General features: G+C 37.7%; 1 protein-coding gene across 8 annotated transcripts in view; it reads left to right on the top strand.

Moving 5' to 3' along the window:
* The window catches only part of CPEB3 (cytoplasmic polyadenylation element binding protein 3), a 196195-nt gene that overhangs the window by 102370 nt on the left and 71856 nt on the right, over positions 1-21969 (top strand). For all 8 annotated transcript variants that reach the window (XM_047825969.1, XM_047825971.1, XM_047825970.1 and 5 more), the window contains 2 exons: positions 11770-11937; positions 14047-14136. In XM_047825969.1, coding sequence (XP_047681925.1) covers positions 11770-11937; positions 14047-14136 — 258 coding nt within the window. The remainder of the gene's footprint in view (positions 1-11769; positions 11938-14046; positions 14137-21969) is intronic.

Raw genomic sequence — 21969 nt, 5'->3', positions numbered from 1 at the left:
TCGTATTTGCATCAAGTGTTACGCTAAACACTGCCTAGAATGACTTGGTCCCTGCTCGCCGTAAGTGTGTAGTTGGCTAGTTGTCAATGAAGAAGATAATGATGAGAGAGAGAGTGTGTGTGTGAAAGAGAGAGAGAATATTAAAAGACTGAATGTTGACTTTCTGTAATGAGAAAAGACCAGGTAGAGAATTTTTGTTCCATGCTTTTATCTAGTCTTTTATTTCCAAAGCTGAAAAAGAAGTCATCTTACTTAAATGTAGTGACATAGCCATGTGAGATGGGGCAGGTGTACCGCATATTTATTCTCATTTCCTAAAATATACTCATTTGGGCCACTGCTGCATAGTATAAATTTTAAAGTGGCAGATTTCCTCATACTCGTTTATTTGTGTGATCAGGGATTATATTAATTACTGATTTCTTTCCTCTAAAGTTTAGACTTTCCCACAAAAGCATAAAAAGTGAACTTGCTGGAATTTAAATAAAGATTTAAGAAAACTCATTGATGTATGGTACTTTATCTATGATTAAGATTTAGCTATAACTCATTCTATGCATTACATATACATGTTGGTAAATATTTTAGGAGTAGAAAGCAAAGGGAATTATTTGTGACGGTTTTGAGATCTCTCAGTAAGGATTAGGCCAGTGGAATCTTTCACCTCTCCTAATACACCTGGGAAAGTTTTCTGGAGTAGGTAGAATTTCAGGAACTATTTGGATAATGGAAGAGGAGTGGGAAGCAAGCGTTTCCAGGTATGTGATTCAACTTAAAAAAAAAAAAAAAAAAGCTTCAAGGTGAGATTGGCATGGCCAGATCCTTGGAGCCTATGTCTCTGAGTGTATGCATTGGGGGCCAGCTGGAGAGGAAAATTTGCAGTGAAATGGTCTGTGAGGCCCTGATGAATGGTTTTTGAAACAGAGGGTAAGACTCCTAGACACAGATATGTCCGGCTTTAGGAAGAGGGTTTCATGATCAAGTAACGAAAACAGGAGAGAACTTGGACATCAGCTGAAGGCTTAGATAGGAAAAAAGTCCTGGAGGGTAGACCTTGGCAAATCAAGCACTTCCAATAGTGTAGTTGAAACAGAGGTAGGGAGGCAGAATTAGATGTGTAAGAATAGGACTACTTGGCGATGAAAAAGAATGAAATCTTGCCATTTGCAACAGTGTGGATGGAACTGGAGTGTATTGTGTTAAGTGAAATAAGTCAGGCAGAGAAAGACAAATATCCTATGATTTCACTCATGTGAAATATATATATGTGGAATATAAGAAACACAACAGATGAGCATAGGGGAAGGAAAGGAAAAATAAGCTAAAAACACAGAGGGGGGCAAACCATAAGAGAATCTTATACAGAGAACAAACAGGGTGGCTGGACGGGAGATGTGTGGGGTGATGGACTAAGTGGGTGATGGGCATTAAGGAAGGCACTTGTTGGAATGAGCACTAGGTGTTATATGTAAGAGATGAATCACTGGGTTCTGCTCCTGAAACCAGTACTACACTGTATGTTAACTAACTTGAATTTAAATAAATAAGTTAAAAAAATTTTTTTTAATGTTTATTTATTTTTGAGAGAGAGACAGAGACAGAGCATGAGCAGGGGAGGGGCAGAGAGAGAGGGAGACACAGAATCTGAAGCAGGCTCCAGGCTCTGAGCTGTCAGCACAGAGCCCAACAAGGGCTTGAACTCACAAACTTTGAGATGATGACCTGATCATGACCAGTTGGACGCTTAACAGACTGAGCCACCCTGGTGCCCCTAAATGAATAAGTTTTTTTTTTTAATTAATGATTATATATAAAGTATTTAAATATCCAAGTGTATTTCCCATTATACCCATTTTTGTTTTATTTATTTATTTTTAAAAAAAAATTTTTTTTTCAACGTTTATTTATTTTTGGGACAGAGAGAGACAGAGCATGAATGGGGGAGGGGCAGAGAGAGAGGGAGACACAGAATCTGAAGCAGGCTCCAGGCTCTGAGCTGTCAGCACAGAGCCCAACAAGGGCTTGAACTCACAAACTTTGAGATGATGACCTGATCATGACCAGTTGGACGCTTAACAGACTGAGCCACCCTGGTGCCCCTAAATGAATAAGTTTTTTTTTTTAATTAATGATTATATATAAAGTATTTAAATATCCAAGTGTATTTCCCATTATACCCATTTTTGTTTTATTTATTTATTTTAAAAAAAAAATTTTTTTTTCAACGTTTATTTATTTTTGGGACAGAGAGAGACAGAGCATGAATGGGGGAGGGGCAGAGAGAGAGGGAGACACAGAATCTGAAGCAGGCTCCAGGCTCTGAGCTGTCAGCACAGAGCCCAACAAGGGCTTGAACTCACAAACTTTGAGATGATGACCTGATCATGACCAGTTGGACGCTTAACAGACTGAGCCACCCTGGTGCCCCTAAATGAATAAGTTTTTTTTTTTAATTAATGATTATATATAAAGTATTTAAATATCCAAGTGTATTTCCCATTATACCCATTTTTGTTTTATTTATTTATTTTTAAAAAAAAATTTTTTTTTCAACGTTTATTTATTTTTGGGACAGAGAGAGACAGAGCATGAATGGGGGAGGGGCAGAGAGAGAGGGAGACACAGAATCGGAAACAGGCTCCAGGCTCTGAGCCATCAGCCCAGAGCCCGACGCGGGGCTCGAATTCACGGACCGAGAGATCGTGACCTGGCTGAAGTCGGACGCTTAGCCGACTGCGCCACCCAGGCGCCCCCCATTTTTGTTTTAAAGATGTATTTCATTAGACAGATGTTGATTTATCTTCCCATATTCCCCTATAGAATCAAAATGATTCCAAATAATTTTAATATTTTTTTCTGGAGTATTCTGGCATTCTATAAGCTTTGATATATCTCTTCCTATACACTGCAGACCCTGTTAGAAACTAGACCAACAGGTAGTGTCATACAAGATATTTGACTACACATTTCACCCCTGTTTAAAATATATGTTACCTTTTTCATATGAGCTTTTAAGGTCTCTGGGAGACTTCTGTCCATAAGATGTCCATAAGACATGTTGGCTCTGCCAGTACTCTTGATGTTTAACAGAATTTCTTGAAAAGCAGCAAGGAAAATATAAAATATTCTTTTAAACAATGTAAATGAGCAAATACAAAGAATCATCAGTTACTTTACTAGTAGAGTTACTATTATAAAATGTACTTCTGTGTATATTTAATCCATAAAAATCTATTGACATGATATGAGGTATTAATCTTAGGTAATAACAGAGGTTCTAAAAATCCAATGAAACAAACTTGGGTTTCCAGTTGAAGTTGGGTCTTTTTGCCAAAAGTTTGTTGAAGGGAGGAGAGATCATCTCTGTCAGTGAGACCATGATACTGACATGGCATCCTGCTAATTCAAACATGGTTATGTGAGTTTTCTTGTCTAAAGGAATGGATGGTCCCTCAGTGAAACACGGATAGCTGAAGAAATTCCTGTTTATGGTTATAATATCTGAAACGTTACTGCTTATAGTAATAGGGAGATTTGAGCACAGGAAATGGTGAGGGGAATAAGATCACTGGTGTTTTGTTTTTGCAAGAAGTTGGTCTGGGAGGGTTTTAAACAATGACACAGGGGTTCTGAGCTGTCCACCTTAATTGCATTTGTGTGCTTGTGTGCTTACTTGGGGTTGGATGCAGTGCTAGACTCTAGGTGTGTTCTGTCTCCCTACAGAATGTTCATTCTAGTAGGAGAGGGACAATAAATAAGTGAAAGAAACATTTCCATACTCGATAATTGTGAAGAGTGCTAGGCAAGAAAAATGGGAACTTCCCTCTAACCTAGGATAGTTTTCTCTGAAAAGATGTTATTTAAACTGAAACCCAAAGGATGGGAAGACAGGTATCTTTAAAGGAAAATTTCTATTGTGGAAATTTTCAAACATACACAGAAATAGAACAGTTTATTGAACTCTGTACCCATCAGTTAGCTTCAATGATTATCAACATTTTTGCTAATCTTGTTTCATATATCCTCTCTTTTTTCCCCTCTTTCTTTAGAATGTTTTAAAGGAAATTCCAGAAATTTTAAGACAGCTATTTTAAGAGGCTTGTGGCAAAGTACTGATAAATACTACAACATTGTTAAACTTTGAAAACATACTAAGTGAAAGGAGGCAATTACAAAAGATCAAATATTGTAAGATTCCACTTTTATGAAATATCCTTTCTATTAATATAGAAAGTATCAATAGTAGACTACAGTAGTCTATAGTAGTAGACTAGTATTGCCTAGGCCTGAGAGAGTTCAGGGAAAATGAGGAGTGGCTGCTAATGGGTTAATTGGATGAATTGTATGGTAGGTGAATTATATCTTAATAAAGCTTTTATTTAAAAAGTGTGTGTGGGGCGGGGTGAGGCATGAAAGGGCTTTGTGTATTTGAGGAAGTAGAGACCAGAATGACTGAGCTTGGTAGGAGAGAGAGGAGGGTGTATTAAGATGAAGTTGGAGGAAGGAAGGAAATATGATCTTTCTGGGCTTTAGCTCCTGGTAAGGATTTTGAACTTGGTCCAAGTACAAGAGGAAATCTATGAATGTTTTAAAGCAGGGTCAAATGATCATATTTATGTTTTTAAAAGAGCACTCTGGCTATTATTTAGAGCAAAGTGAGAGAAGTGGGTTGTCTAGTTCAGAATGAAGGTAGTAGTCTAGGCAAGAGGTGATGGCGTTTTCGGATACAGTGATGGCGGTAGAGTTGGAAAGACGTGAACAAATGGAAGATATATTCTAGAGGATAGAATCAACCTTTTTTAATGGCATTAAATTGAAGAATTGAATGTGGGCAGTAAATAAGAAGGAAGACTCAAAACTGATGTGCAGGTTCTAGCTTGAGCAACCAGATGAATGCAATGCCATGCATTGAAATGGGACCAGGAGAGAACAGGATCAAAGTGGATGTTAAGAATTCATTTAAAAACATGTTAAGTTTGTGATGCCTAAGACATACCCACATGGTAATGCCAAGTAAGATGCACTTTAATACCTGTATGTTAGGGTATTGTGGAAGATGTTTATGTAATGCAAGGAATTCTGCTCCCAGAGATTTGAAAACCATTCATCTAGTTCAAATCTCTCATTATGTAAATGAGACTCAGATGTGTGAAATATTTTGTCCAAGATTACAAAGTAAAACTGGAACCTGACTATCTTGACTTTCAGGCAATTTTTTTTTCCTTAGGGGAGTCGTTCTTCATAATTCTTTAAAAAAAAAAACAAACAACTCCTGGACACATGGGTGGCTTAGTCATTTAAGTGTCCAACTTCAGCTCAGGTCATGATCTCGTGGTTTGTGAGTTTGAGCCCCGCGTCAGGCTCTGTGCTGACAGCTCAGAGCCTGGGGCCTGCTTGGGATTCTGTGTCTCCTTCTCTCTCTGCGCCCCCCCCCACCCCCCACCTCATGCATCACTCTCTCTCAAAAATAAATAAACATTAAAAAAAACCCAAACATACTCCTCAAGTGACTAATTTCTGAGCTCCTTGCAAAACTAAACAGGCTTACAATGGAAGTACTGGGCCACAAGTAGGGTGAAGCTGCTGGATTGACTACAGAGGCTTTGGTGGGAGCTGAGAGGTGAGGTTTGGGCAGCTTTGGGAACTATCATGGTCAGTGGGCTGTTGTTTTCCCATCGTAAGTTGCAGGAAAGGGAGCCTCCTAAGTAAGCAAGAGTTCTTCTCTCAGATAAGCCTTCATGCTTAACTAGTGCTTTGTGGGTTTCATATTTGGCACTTTTCTTACAAGGCTCTTTTAGCTTTAAGTTGTCTCTGTATTCAGAGATGATTTGTTCCGTTACTGAACAAAAAACTACATTCTGGTTATTAATTGAAAATAGATATCACAAAAGCAGAACCATTGGTGGAAGGAAAGCCAAATGGCCAAATTGCAGCTGTTGGGAAGTATTCTGCTTCTCTTGAAATATCCAATATGAATGTTTTACATGGAAGTATCAGATTCTTTTTTTTTTTTTAATGTTTATTCATTTTGAGAGAGAGAGAGACAGAGTGTGAACAGGGGAGGGGCAGAGAGAGAGAGGGAGAAACACAGAATCCAAAGCAGGCTCCGGGCTCCGAGCTGTCAGCACAGAGCCCGATGCGGGGCTTGAACTCATGAACCATGAGATCATGACTTGAGCCAAAGTTGGACACTTAACCAACTGAGCCACCCAAGTGCCCCTGGAAGTATCAGATTCTAAAGCAGATTTATATGCTAGGCACATAAAAGTATAATTTTGGGGAAGTAACATGGCTTACTTAAAATGTTTTGGTGGGGCGCCTGGGTGGCTCATTTGGTTAAGCCTCCAACTTCGGCTCAGTCATGATCTCACAGTTTGTGGGTTCAAGCCCCTCATCGTGCTCTGTGCTGACAGATCGAAGCCTGGAGCCTGCTTTGAGTTCTGTGTCTCCCTCCCTCTCTCTGCCCCTCCCCTGCTCACACTTGACCTCTCTCTCGCTCCCTCCCCCCTCCTCTCTCTCTCAAAAATAAACATCAAAAATAAAAATGAAAGAAATGTTTTGGTCTTGGGCAGTGTTTTTCATTAAAGAAAAATAATGTCAGAGAGATGCTAGTTAGTGAAGTAGGGCTTCTCATAGGACATGATTTGGGTGTAGCCTCTTAAAGTTTCAGTTTCTAATAACACGTATCTGGAAACTAAAATTTTATCAGTCTTCCCAGGGATGATTCGTCTTGGGGGGAATGGATTTATGCCAACCAAATGAATGCACAAATACTAATCGCATGAGGAACCCTGGACAAATCAGAATACCAATGTTTTAACTTAAGGAGATGAACGTAACAGAAATACAATTTTAGTGGCTGATTATTTGTCTACTAGCTTAAGAGTCACAGTGGTGCCTCTTCACGGTAGCAGAGTACTAAATTAATTAATAGAACAGTCCTTCAGGAACTTATAATTAGAGCATAGGGAAATAGATGGTTTTCAGGCTATGGAAACATCAAAGGAACAATTCTGTCCCACAGAGGAGTAATCCTACCAGTATGATAAAATCCTTTTAACTTCTTTTGGTCTACACTTGTGTCTTTTAAATGCTTCCTATGGACTGACGATTTGTTCCATCAGCACCGAGGCAGTAAGGTTGACTAGATACAGATTTTACATTCTGTTGCTGAGGATGTACTTTCTTTAACTTGACTGAATTTGGATGTTTCCCAAGGCTCCATATACTTGACACAATATCACTTTCAAGTGGATGCCTGCTACAGACAGTTAATCTCCATTTCACTCTTAAACTTGAGTGTAGGGATCACTGGGGAAATTTGTTAAAAGTGCAGATTTTCAAATTTGAACCCCATGCATTCAGATTAAGTAGATCTGGGGATTGGGCTCTGAGACCTATATTCTTAGTTCTTATCCACAGAGAAACATCACATACATGTGAATTCTTAGCAGTGTCATTTCCAAGGGCAACTTTAACACTAAAGTCTATGGTACTCTAACTACTACTAATAAGACAGAGGTTCGGTTTTAAAACCTTGGCAAGTTTCTTACGTACCCATAACCAATTTTTAAAATAGTCCAAATTTTTACAATTAACTCTTGATTTTATTTTCTTTGCCAGAATATTTTGGGAAGCTGTGGTTATGTTGGCCGTGCACAAAGAAAGGTGTCTTTTTTTCCAGAATGTCTTGAATATCTACTTTGTCTCCTTCGTCACTGCTCTTGTTCAAGATTTCCTCATCTCTCATCTGGACTGTCCCAGATTTCTTCAAACTCTTGTCCTATTCCCTCTTTTCTTTTTTTTTTTTTTTTCCCATCCCCTCTTTTCTTAGGTGCAAATTACTGGTGAGGGTGATGGGGGCTATTGTAGGATGTGGGGTAGAGGGAGTGACAGGGTCACAGGCATCTCAGAAAAGTCATTTTTGACAGGATGGAAGATGATTAGATGGCAATATCAGTCTCCGGGAAGTGATTGAAGTTAAAAAAAAAAAAAAAGGTAGTATTAGAATGAAATATTAAATTTGGAAAATGGGGAAATTTCCTATTACTTTTGTAATACAGAGTATAGAATATAATACTTGAACATATAGAAGCAATGGAAAGGGTCTTAATTTCCTAGGACATGGTTTCACCTCCTGCTATTGTCACACCTGTGTGTTGTATTCCAGCACACACTTGCAGTAGTGTGTGTTTGCACATACTGTCACCCTTTTCTGGATGCTGCCTCACTTTTAATATTTACTGAATCCCTTTTATGTGCCCTCATTAGGACAAGAAGATACAGTAAACGAGATTAAATTGTTCCCTGTCCTCATAGAGCTTACATTTTAATGGGATTGGGGAATGAGATACCAAATAAAAACCCACAGGATAGTATAATGGTAATTAGGAAAAGTGTTAGGAGAAGTGCAATGAATGGATAGAAAAGGGAACTAACCTAATCTAAAAGGTCAGAAAGGTTCTGCCTTGAGGAAGTGACTTTTCACCTGAGATTAAGGATTAAGTGGGAATTAACTAGAAAACTGGGGAGTTGGGAAGAGAGTATTTATTTGGGCAACAGGGAAACACCTTGTCCTTAGTGCCAGAGGCAAGGAGGAATGACCAGGAAATTCAAAGGAAGTCTTATGTGATGGGCGTTGGTGAACCAGAGGGAGAGAGGCAGCAACTGTGATACAGGAGATGACAGAGGCCTAAAAAATTGACACTGATGTTTTTGTACTTTATTCCACACCAGTGGAAGGTTTTAAGGATAAAGGTGAGTGCGGTTATATGTTCAGACTAATATTTGAAAATGGTGACTTTGGCTGTTTTGTGGAGAAAGCATTGTGGGGTTCAAGATAGACATCAGTAGACTAAACAGGGTGTGTTATAGACTCATTAAACTATTAGTTCAGGGCAGAGATGATAGTGATCTGGACCCCCAGGGCATTAGGACTGAAGATGGGAGAAGTGAATGGATTGATGAATTATTTCATAGCTTGAATTGATAGGATTTAGTGAGTGAGAGATTAGGTTTGGAGTATGAAAGGGAGATGTCAAGGAGGACTCCTAGATTTCTGGATTGAATTGGATGTGGAAAATAGTCATTTCTGTTGAGATTGCAGGGAATGCTAGAGGACCTAGTTTGGAGGGAAATACCAAAGCTGTTTTGAAAGTTCTTTCTCTATGGATTCTTGTTCTTTACCTTAGAAATTCCAAAGCCCACAAGATTCTGCTCAAGGTTGTCTTCCTATGAAATCACTTTAAAGGTCTCTCCCCATCCCATCTCCTGTAGGACAGTAAATTGTGCTCTTGGTAAATTCTTCCCTTAGTACTTAATTCTCTGTTTTATAATTATGCATTTGCCTGTCTCTCACCAGACTTCTTTGTCAAGAACTTTCAAATAACTATCTTATTTGGTGATTCTAGAATATGGATAAATATTTCTTTGGGTGTTTTCCACTGAACTATATATATTTGAATGTTTCCTTTATCTTAAGTCCATGTTGATTAAGTTATTTTACTGTGGTACTTTTCCCAACTGTTTGTATTCTAACGTGGATTGTGAATGTCTGGGAAGGGCATATGGTGTGCAGTATTTTCCAGTATTATTTATTTGTCTCCCCCCACCCCCACCCCCATCAGCCTTTGTTTTCTGAGCATTTAATGTTACTAGTGTTGAGGGTAAGAGGTAAGGATAGGAGTACTGTGTGGGAAATGCTGATTTGGGTATGTGCCTGTCACAGAGCAAGCATATAACTCTCTGAGTGTAGACTATGTGAAAAGCAAACCTAACAGTTGTGGGAGCACATCCCTGGATGTCTTTGAGAAGGTCATTTTGCCTGTAGTTCCTGCAAATCTATTTCTTTTACCCCCATTGATCAAAACAGACATCAAGCGATGAGAATTTACTGCCTATTGTTTGTTCCTGCCAGGCTAAGAAAGCTAGGTGACTGAGGTGACAAATTTTATTCTGTTTCTTTGTAGCTAATCTGGGAAGAGCTGAACAAAAAATTCTTAGGTCCTTTCATTTATTAACTCCCAACATCAAAATAGAGCCTTTCTTATACCACCTGGGTTGTTCATAAAATAAACAGAGTTATATTAGTAGCTATTTTTTTGTAAGAGAAATAAATGTCCAGTATTTTTGTAAGACTATTTATATTCTGTTTTAGAGAGTTGGCTGTAGTGACGCAGAATCTAGCTTTCAGGGAAATATAGACAGGATAGACTAAATGGGGAAGACACTGTTCTTTTTTTTGAAGAATGTATGAATTTATTTTAGAATTTTGAATTTATTCAAAAGTTCGAGAGCTCAAGAAGTTCATTTTTAGAGTGTAACCTAATGGAAAGTTTCACCAGGAACTCACTCAAACAGGAAATATATTTGTTTTTAAACTTAGATTTTATTTTGTAATATTGGGTGGCATCATTGTGTTACATTTATTAACAGACTAACTGCTGGTATCTTTCTTATAGTCGTGTGAAATGGGTAGATGCCTTTTCTGTATAAACTCTACTTGGCCATAGAGTTAACAATGAAAATAATTTTTTTGAGTGATATAAAATATTGCTTAGGTTAGTAGGGTGGAGATGTCGTAACCACATCTACATCTGTACTCCCACATCTTAATTTATGTGTTCTCATTTACGTGTTTCACCTGTTGTTTTTTTTTTAAATATACGAAATTTATTGTCAGATTGGTTTCCATACAACACCCAGTGCTCATCCCAACAGGTGCCCTCCTCAATACCCATCACCCACCCCCCATCAGCCCTCAGTGTGTTCTCAGTTTTTAAGAGTCTCTTATGCTTTGGCTCTCTCCCACTCTAATTTCTTTTTTTTTTTTTTTCCCCCTCCCCTCCCCCATGAGTTCCTGTTAAGTTTCTCAGGATCCACATAAGAGTGAACACATGTGGTATCTGTCTTTCTCTGTATGACTTATTTCACTTAGCCTAACACTCCCCAGTTCCATCCATGTTGCTACAAAAGGCCATATTTCATTCTTTCTCATTGCCACATAGTACTTCATTGTGTATATAAACCACAACTTCTTTATCCATTCATCAGTTGATGGACATTTAGGCTCTTTCCATAATTTGGCTATTGTTGAGAGTGCTGCTATAAACATTGGGGTACAAGTGCCTCTATGCGTCAGTACTCCTGTATCCCTTGGGTAAATTCCTAGCAGTGCTACTGCTGGGTCATAATTTTTTGAGGAAACTTCACACTGTTTTCCAGAGCGGTTTCACCTATTGTTAATGCAAATGCTTATTCCCAAATTGGATTAGCTTGAAATGACAGGGAAAATTCGATCATGTTTAGTCCTGCACTCAGAGAAGTTATCAGCCTTTGTTGTCAGTTTAATATTCCCTCTGCTGTCAGGGCCAGTCTGAACCTTTGAACAAATAAAAATATGTGAATAAAGACTACTTTTCCATTTATTTTAAGAAATGTCTGGGGAAAAGAAAAATAACTGCTGAATACTCTTAGCAGCAGTAATATGGACTGTTTTAAAAGGTAGTGATTTTTAGCAGCAAAAACAGCTCTAATTTTTTATTCTTCTTGCTATCAATCCAAGTATTTCCGTGCTATACATACCTTTACACAAAAATGGTGGTATTATCTAGACCCTGTAATCTGCAGTCGCTTATCCTATTGTACAAGTCACAGTTCAGGATACTTCTTTTATTTTTTGTATGATTCACTCTACACTTTGGCTCCTAATAAAGCATCTGTTGTCCAAGAAAATAATTTTAACTGTGGAAACTTCCACGTTTGTTTCAGGTCGGTCTTCTCTCTTTCCCTTTGAAGATGCCTTCCTGGATGACAGTCATGGCGATCAATCCTTGTCCTCTGGCTTAAGTTCTCCCACTCGCTGTCAAAATGGAGAACGAGTAGAACGTTACTCCAGAAAGGTGTTTGTTGGAGGCCTCCCTCCTGATATCGATGAAGGTATGACGCATTCATTAATGACTTTATCAAGGCCAGATTTGTTCTTCGTGTGATCTGACCCTGTCTCTCCTCTCCAAGCAGCTTTAGGACATTCATATTTTAGTGTTCAGAGGATGAAAATATATGATAGATGGGGAAGTAATAGATTGTGCACTTCAGGTCTGCTGTTCAAATGTGTGTATATATAGCAGTCTCCCAACAGTGTCTTGTTTCCTAGGCCTTCATTTGGGGATACGTTTTAAAATAATAATGAAAGTTAATATTTATGAAACTCTCCATAGGCCCATTATTGTGCTAAGCGCTTCACATTACATTATCTCATTTAATCCTTATAGCTATCCTATAAGGCATATCCTACCAACTCCATTTTATAGATAAGGAAAGAGGCTCAGAGAGAGACAGTTTGTCCAAGGTTGTGTAGCTAGTGGTGCACCTAGTGCTCAGAATTCTTCTGATTCCGGTGCTTTTGCTCATATTTATCACACCATCCCATCTCATATTTTAATATATCGATTAGTAAAAAGCACCCTTTGCCTTTAAAAGAATGAAGACTAATTAGAATTTTTCTTAATATTTTTGAGATACCGTCAATCCAAAAGTGAGTTTTCACTTATGCTCGAAGCCAGTCAGCACATAGTAGGTTGTCAGTAGATATTTGTTGAATGGACAAATGAAATGTAATTGTGACAGAATTAGCCTAAGGGAAAAAACAACTCTAGTTCTGGTAGGTTTTGGATCTGCTATAAAAATATTATTAAAACAATTGCTTTGTCAGTATTGTTGTAGCTATGGCATTCCTCTAATTTATCATGATTTTCTTTTTCACGGTGATAAAGGAATAGTCTCTAAAAGTAATTTTATTTTAGGGGCACTCTGGGAGGCTCAGTTGGTTGAGCGTCTCGGGTCATGATCTTATGGTTCGTGGGATCCAGCCCCATGTGAGGCTAGTCTACCACTTGTGTGCATGTGCATGTACTCTCTCTCACTCTCTCAAAATAAATAAACTTTTAAAAAATATTTTTAAAAAGTAAAAATAATTTTATTTTAGACTTCTTTCTTTAAGGTTGTACAGAGCTGGAGACTCATTTTCCTCCAAATTATTTTTATACTGGTGTTAATCTCATCTATCAATTGGATTTTTTTAAAGACAAAGTTTAGATCATGGCTGAGAGAGTGGCAACTTAAATCTGAGTGTGGGCTAAGTTATAACCTTCTGCTTTGAGTCAGAAGTCAGAAGGAAAAGGTAAATTTATTGAGCTATAACGCTGGAAACATTTTCTTCATAGGTTGTGTCATAGGTAAGTATGAGAGAAATAGATCATTGGTTTTAACTTTTTATCATCAAATAGAATTACCTACTTTTTGCCCCTATTCCTCACCAAAAGAATTGTATCTATTTCTTTTTTTTTTTTTTAAGTTTATTTATTTTGAGAGAGAGAGAGAATCAGTGGGAGAGAAGCTGAGAGAAGGGTACAGAACATCCGAAGCAGGCTCTGTGCTGACAGCAGAGAGCCTGATGCAGGGCTCTAACTCACGAACTGTGAGATTATGACCTGAGCTGGAGTCAGATGCTTAACTGACTAAGCCACCCAGGTGCCCCAAAGAATTGTATCTATTTCTAAAATAATCTCAGAGATTCATAACCTTAGATTACTAATAATCATAACCTAAGATTAATAATGTTAGATCTTTTAGAGTTTATTTTGCATAAGGGAAAGCACATTTTAAATATTTTGTAATCTTTTGCTTTTGCCTTTTTTCTAAATACAGAACATTCCTATTTTTAGAGTCTTTTTTTTTTTTTTTTTTACTTGACTGAGAGGTCACCTTAGTTAATGACATATTTTTTTTCTTCCAAACTCTTTATATCAAATTTACTGGCAGTGAAGAGCAATGAATTATAGTTAGAAACACATTTTGCATGGTTGAAAGTGAATAACCAAATGTACCCAGCAGACAATTGTATTTCACTTAGTAGGTTTGACTTCTGTAAAAATGCTTTAGAAATAGCTCTCAAAACGTTTTTTAAATAAAAAGACATGCTTTATGCTATTCTGTTTGCAATATTTTTTTTTTCTCTTATGCTAAGATTCCTTTTTTGTTTTATAGATGAGATCACTGCCAGCTTTCGCAGGTTTGGACCTCTCGTTGTAGACTGGCCTCACAAAGCTGAAAGCAAGTCGTATTTTCCTCCTAAAGGTAATGCACTTAAAATGTCTCCACTGCCTGCCTGTTGGAGAGCTAGCATGACAGTTCAATAAAATTATGACAGCCTTTTAATTCTTGAAATAGCAGTTGGATTTTTTCCCCTAATTAAGAAAATGTTTTATTGTTGATCATCTTTTTGTGTCTTACTGTTTCCACTTGGAGACTGTTCCCCCCAGGAACACACTCATTGTTTTAGGGCATCTATTTATTATATCAACGGTGAGATTTTGTGAGTCTTGTGTGAGTGAACCTTGTGCTAAGTTTTCATTATTTGAGAGGAAAAAATCTAGGATTTTGAGCAATGTCAGTGAGTGGAGAGGGAAAGATTATTTAGAGTCAAATATTATTTGTATCCCAGTGTCCTCTGGTTTTATAGGTCTTATAAAACCCAAACTTTGAAAACCTAGTGGCTGAAATATGACGTTTTATGAAATTACCTTTATTCATATCTGTCTTCAAAAAAAATTTTTTTTTAATGTTTATTAATTTTTGAGAGACAGAGATAGAGTGCAAGCAGGGGAGGGGCAGAAGGAAAGGGAGACACAGAATCAGAAACACGCTTAAGGCTCCAGGCTATCAGCACAGAGCCTGATGCGGGGCTCAAACTCCAAGCCCTAAGATCTTGACCTGAGCTGAAGTCAGACACTTAACCGACTGAGCCATCCAAGCACCCCTATTCATGTCTGTATTTTAAGTGACTTAGTGTGTTGAGGGGTGGAAGGCAAACTAGCAAAGAATTCTTCACATGAACTCTTCCCTTATTTTTGGTAGACTTTTTTGATAATTTACGAAGACCTGAAAATATATTACTTTGTTCATAGTCTGTAATTTCTGCAGAATTCAGGGAGCTTTTCTAGTGATATTAGCTCTGGGTAAACTCCTAGAATTACATAGAATAGTTTTTGGGGTTAAAAAAGGAAGTTTTCTTCATCTGTAGCTATATTTCAAAGATGTGTTTCATCTCCAAAGAATTGTTTTTTTGATAAGTATTATTGTGTAACATTATTCCTTCAAGAAGATGGAGTCAAAATACTTATCTTTCCTGTGCTTTGTCCAGGAATGAAATTATAGCTTAACCTGGGAAAGGTCGGTGGCTTCTTCTTATGTCTGGTTTATTAGGTTTCTTTGCCACCTATATTTCTCCTCATTCTCTCAACAACCTGTGAAAATAATTACTCACTAAATATAAGGCTGTTTACTTTTAACATTTCCTTTTTAATTCTCTTCAAGAATTTTTAAAGTTAAAAAAATAAGTTTCATATTAAGCAGAAAAGATAAAAATCGCCAGCTGATTATTCCATTGAAGGAATGTATTCACCACCTTGTGGTACATGTATAGCACTGTGTAAAAACACATGTTTAAAACATGTTTCTAAGAGTGCTAATAATTCCTTGAATCAGAGTAGTGTTATTTCAGTGAATGAATGAGTTCACCACACTGTGCCGTAGGTAATATGCTCTGTAAAGTCACATGTATTAAAAAATATTCCTAAGAGTACCAGTTGCATTTGAGCATTAAGACAGTGTCATCTCACTGAAAGAATGTGTTCACTACACTGTGGTACATGTAGCACACTATCTAAAATTGCATGTGTAAAAGATATTTCTAACAGTGCTAGTTGAAAAAAAATCATCATGCTGAGAAGGTATAAAAACACCTCTAGTATCAAAGATGTCAGGTGATCTGATCATCATGAAAAATGAAGATAGGGGCGCCTGGGTGGCTCAATCGGTTAAGCGTCCGACTTCGGCTCAGGTCATGATCTCACAGTTCATAAGTTCAAGTGCCACACGGGGCTCTCCACTCTTAGCATGGAGCCCATTTCGGATTCTCTGTGTCCCTCTCTCTTTGCCCTTCCCCTGCTCTCTCTTTCTCTCTCAAATATAAACAAAAATGAAGATAAACCCGTATAGTCATGTCCAAAGAAAATTATCCAAATCTATATCTATCAGACATAATCACTATATACATTTTATTAAATATCCTTCTGTTGTCTCTTTATGAACATAAACATTTATATGAAATTTTGCAATTACATAAATGGGATCACACTGTGCATGCTGTTTAATAACCTGCATTTTCCCCTCAGCAATGTCAACATCTTTCTGTAAGAGACCTACATTATCTTACTGACTGTATTTGATTTAATCCATCCTGTTAATGGACACTTAAGTTGCTTCTAACTGTTTTGTCTCAGGGATCACACTTCAGTGAATATCCTTATGCCTTCATCTTTTTGCCTTTATCATTACCTCTTAGGGTGAATTTCCAGAAGTGAAGTACATATTTTTTTATACAGATTGCAAAGCTGCCCTTAAGGAAAGTCATATATGGGGGTGCCTGGGTGGCTCATTTGGTTGTGTCCGAGTTTGGCTCAGGTCATGATCTCACAGCTTGTGAGTTTGAGTCCCATATTGGGCTGTGTGCTGACAGCTTAGAGCCTGGAGCCTGCTTTGGATTCTGTGTCTTCCTCTCTCTCTGCCCCTCCTCTGTTCTCACACACACACACACACACACACACTCTCTCTCTCTCTCTCTCTCTCTCTCTCTCTCTCTCTCTAAATAAGTGTTAAAAAGTTAAAAAAAAAAAGAAGAAAAAAAGAAAAATCATATACGTTTATGTTCCCATCAATATTATCTGATTTGTAAAACTCAGTTTTATTGAATCAGAGGAAATGACTCTTTTTCAATCTTTGCCTATCTGATGGTTAAGATAACATCCCCCCCCCCCCCCCCCCCCCGTTTTGGGCATTCTTTTCTCTTTACTGGTCTTTGAATTTGTTTTACTTTTTTTGATTGACTTCTCATTTCTGTCTGGACTTTATATTGGAGTAAGGCACAGGAAGCGATCCAGTTGTATTTTTCCTGGTAGCATGCCAATCATCTCAATAGTCATTTATTGACTAATACATTTTTTTTCTCATTGATTTGGAGCATTAGAAATAAGTGTTGATTGAAACATTATCTCTCTCTCTCTTTTTTTTTTTTTAAGTTTTTCATTTTGAGAGAGAGAGAAAGTATGAGCTGGGGAAGGGCAGAGAGAGAATCCCAAGCAGGCTCCATGCTGTCAGCTCAGAGCCCAACATGAAGCTTGAACTCCCCGACTGTGAGATCATGACCTGAGCTGAAATCAAGAGCCAGACACTTAACCAGCTGAGCTACCCAGATACTCCTTGGAAGGTTATCTCTTCTCTTTTTCAGTGGAATGCATTAAGTTTTTCTGGAATCACTCTGTCCAGTGTGATAGTCACTAGCCACATGTAGCTAATGAGGGCTTGAAATAGGACTAATTTGAATTGAGACATGCTATAAGTGTAAAATATACACTGGATTTTGAAGACTTAGTTTTATAAAAAAAAAAAAGTAAAAGATCTCATTAGCAATTTTGTTTTCATGTTAGAATAAGTTTTTGATATATTGGATTAAATAAAAAATATTAAAGTAAACTTCACCAGTTTCTTTTTACCTTTTAAATGTAGATATTAGAAATTTTTGTTTTCTATTTTAAAGTTTATTTTGAGAGAGAGAGAGAGAGAGAGAGAGTGTGTGTGTGTGTGTGTGTGTGTGTGTGTGTGTGTGTGTGTGAGAGAGAGAGAGAGAGAGAGAGAGAGGGAGGAGGAGGAAGGGCCGAGAGAAAGGAAGAGAGAGAATCCCAAGCAAGCTCTGTGCTAACAGCCCAACTCTGAGCTTGAACCCATGAACTGTGAGCTCATGACCTGAACTGAAATCAGGAGTCAGACATTTAACTGATTGAGCCACCCAGGAGACCCTAGAAAAAAATTTTTTTAATTAATTAATTTATTAATTACACCCAAGTTAGCATATAGTGCAACAATGATTTCATGAGTAGATTCCTTAATACCTCTTACCCATTTAGCCCATCTCCCCTCCAGCAACCCTGTTTGTTCTCTGTATTTAAGAGTCTCTTATGTTTTTTCTCTCTCCCTGTTTTTATATTATTTTTGCTTCCCTTCCTTTATGTTCATCTGTTTTGTATCTTAAATTCCTTATATGTGTGAAGTCATATGATATTATTTGTTTTTCTCTGGCTAATTTCGCTTAGCATAATACCCTCTAGTTCCATCCACGTAGTTGCAAATGGCAAGATTTCATTCTTTTTGAGTGCTGAGCAATACTCTATTGTATATATATACCACATCTTCTTTATCCATTCATCCATTGATGGACATTTGAGCTCTTTCCATACTTTAGCTTTTGTCGACAGCACTGCTATAAACATTGGGGTGCATGTGCCCCTTTGAAACAGCATGCCTGTATCCCTTGGATAAATACCTAGTAGTGCAATTGCTGGGTCATAGGGTGGTTCTATTTTTAACTTTTTGAGGAACCTCATACTATTTTCCAGAGTGGCTGCACCAGCTTGCATTCCCACCAGCAGTGCAAAAGAGATCCTCTTTCTCCGCATCCTCGGCAACATCTGTTGGTGCCTGAGTTTTTAATTTTAGTCATTCTGACTGGTGTGAGGTGATATCTCATTGTAGTTTTGATTTGTATTTCCCTGATGATGACTGATGTTGAGCATTTTTTCATGTGTCTGTGAGCCATCTGGATGTCTTCTTCGGAGAAGTGTCTATTCATGTCTTTTGTCCATTTCTTCACTGGATTGTTTTTTTGGGTGTTGAGTTTGATAAGTTCTTTATAGATTTTGGATACTAACCCTTTATCTGATATGTTGTTTGCAAATACCTTCTCCCATTCTGTCGGTTGCCTTTTAGTTTTGCTGATTGTTTCCTTTGCTGTGCAGAAGAAGCTTTTTATTTTGATGAGGTCCCAGTAGTTCATTTTTGCTTTTATTTCCCTTGCCTTTGGAGACATGTTGAGTAAGAAATTGCTGGGGCCGAGGTCAAAGAGGTTTTTGCTTGCTTTCTCCTCTAGCATTTTGATGTCTTCCTGTCTTACATTTAGGTCTTTAATCCATTTTGAGTTTCTTTTTGTGTATGGTGTAAGAAAGTGGTCCAGGTCCATTTTTCTGTATGTCGCTGTCCAGTTTTCCCAGCAGAATTTGCTGAAGAGACCGTCTTTATTCCATTGGATATTCTTTCTTGCTTTGTCAAAGCCATGTGTTGGCCATATGTTTGTGGGTGCCCCTAGAAAATTTTAAATACATATGCGACTCATATTTCTATTGGAAATCACCTCCCTAAAACAAGGATCAGTAAACTACCTGTTTTTATATGGCCTGTAAGCTAAAGATGGTTTTTATGTTTTTAAGGGTTATAAAAACACACATGCAAGAATATGTAGCAGAGACCATATGTGGCCCTCAGATCCCTTTGAAGAAAGTTTGTTGACTCCTGCTCTAAAATAGTCTAGGGAGCTACTCATTTCGCTTCTGAGACATCCAGTGACAAAGGAGGCAGCCTATATATTTTAAAGGAAGTCTGTATAGATATTAAATTTTGCTTTTCAGTTGAGTCAAATGCTTCCATGAAATCTTTACCTACTGGTTAATTGTGTGCCATAAAGTAAAATATAGTAAGTCATTATTGTACCATTTGTCTCTTGGTACTTAAAGGACTATGAGTTTCTCTTTAAGTCTTCTCTTTTTGAAAGATAAATATTTTCATTTCTCTCAGTAATACCGTATGTCTAGTGGTTTCTGTATCACCATTTTTCTCATCTGCCTTTTGTATATGTGTCGTGTTTACAATATCCTACTTAAATTTGTTATGGAGAATTGAAGAGAGAACATTTGGGTTGGTCTGGGCAGTACAAAGTTTAGTAGCTCTATTAATTCCATGGTTTTTGATGCTATTCCTGTATAATAGCATATTAATAAAGAACTATGGAACATTAGATCTGGTGCCTTTATTCTACACCAGAGGTTGAGTGTTGAGATAGGCTGGTGACATCTAGGGGTCTCCCAATTCTGATCTGCAAGCTTGCGTCGCAGATTGCCTTTCATGTGATTAGGGGTTAGGAAGACAAATAATTAGTATACTGTTGGCTCCTGTTGTGTTTTGCTTTCAGCTAAAATCTGAAGGTTGACCTGTTTTGAGAGGACCTAAAGAAATTTGATGTTATTCCAAGATTGAAGTAACTTTGAGAATCCATGTCCGTTACTTTGAATGTTGGGAACATCTAAGGAGTTCACCCCTACTATTCTTTTTTTTTTTTCTAATGTTTATTTATTTATTTTGAGAGACAGTACTAGTGGGGGTGGGACAGAGAGAATCTCAAGCAGGTTCTGCACTGTCAGAACAGATCCTGATGTGGGGCTTGATCCCATGGACTGTGAGATCATGACCTGAGCTGAAATCAAGAGTCAGAAGCTTAACCGACTGAGCCACCCAGGTGCCCTTCACCCCAACTGTTCTGTGCCTTCTTAATAATGCCCCTTGTGCTATTTCTCCTTTTCCTTAAATTCCTTAGGTTTTAATTCAGATCCATGCCTTTTTGTTAATGCCCTTCATGCTGAGTGTACTTTTGTTTAGGTTGCCCTAGGTTGGCCATTACGTACAGTTTGTTTGGCTATACATTTTGGTTTATGTGTAAGTAGAAAGTAAAACATAAACCATCTATTGAACCCTTCAACCTTTCTCTCAGAATGTATATGCCTAATGAAATACATATTCATTCATCTGGCAGGTTTACCTGTAGAGATATGGAGTAGGGTTTGTAAAACCATAACCATTTCAGTGGACTGTGGAGAGCTTAAAATCCATGTAGAGAAACAGTGTCCAGGCACATCAGTTGTCCTCTTAAGTATTGTCTGGCCAACACAGTAGGAGGTAATGGAGTCTGGGGCTCTCTCCAGCACACAGACCACCAAGGTATTTGATCAGCCATTTGAGGATATGCAAAGTCCTGTGGATCACTTTGTGTGTAGGCCACAGCAGATAATTCCTTGTTGTTCTCTAGAGCACCACTGAGAACATGAAATGTGGAGGAAGGTATGGAAGTCAGAATATGTGTTTTCATATTTGGTCTCAGACCTTATAACTTGTAGTCCTGTGGGGAAAATAAGAAATTAGTCAACTAATTACAAAAATAAACACAATTATAAACTGTAATAGTTCTGTAAAGGAAAAATAAAGAGTACAGTGACTCTAAAAAGTGGGCCTCAATTTAGAGGAGGGATGTAGAGAAAGCTTCTCTGAGAAGATGACAGCTAAACAGATCTGAAAATTGAGTACTTACTTAGTCACAAAGTTAGGGAAGCCGTTTCCCGAGTGGAAGAGTACCATATGGGAAAGACTGAGTATGAAAGGGCTTTAGTACCTTTGAATAAACGAAGTGTGGTTGGAGTGTTAAAAAAGAGAAAATGATGTAAAAGAAAGAGCCTCAAAACAGAAGGACTTATTTTTCTTCCCTAAATTGACTTCATCCCCACAGAGAGCGGACACGAAGGCATTTGTGTGGTGTTTGTCTTTGGGGTGGAGGAAGAATGGAATTGAAATATCAGTTTAAAGTACTTTCAAATAGCTATTGGTAAAATGGAAGTAAAATCTTGCTTTGTGTTTTCTACATTTAGTTCTTGATGATGAAAAGAAATCAACGCTAGTCAAATTATTGAGGAAAAGTTTTCTGAGATCATCTTTGCATACTTTTTAGGTCTGCATTAGCAAAGTTGAAATTGTGAAGTCTGGAAAGAGAGGTTCTTCCATATCTTAGGGCATGAACCAAATCCCACATTCATACAGAATTGTAATAAATGACATTTATGTTTATAATAGCTTGGCTACAGGTAATTTGAAGACAGTTATTGAAAAAGAATGGCAAAAGAACAGAATAAATGCAAACAGAGGGCTTAGGTCCTGATGCACATGATTATGCAGCATTGGGAATATCAATCCATCAAA

The sequence above is a fragment of the Prionailurus viverrinus genome, chromosome D2 (assembly GCF_022837055.1).
Source record: "Prionailurus viverrinus isolate Anna chromosome D2, UM_Priviv_1.0, whole genome shotgun sequence".
In the NCBI taxonomy this organism is placed as follows: Eukaryota; Metazoa; Chordata; class Mammalia; order Carnivora; family Felidae; genus Prionailurus; species Prionailurus viverrinus.
This window is presented reverse-complemented; position numbering and strand designations above follow the sequence as displayed.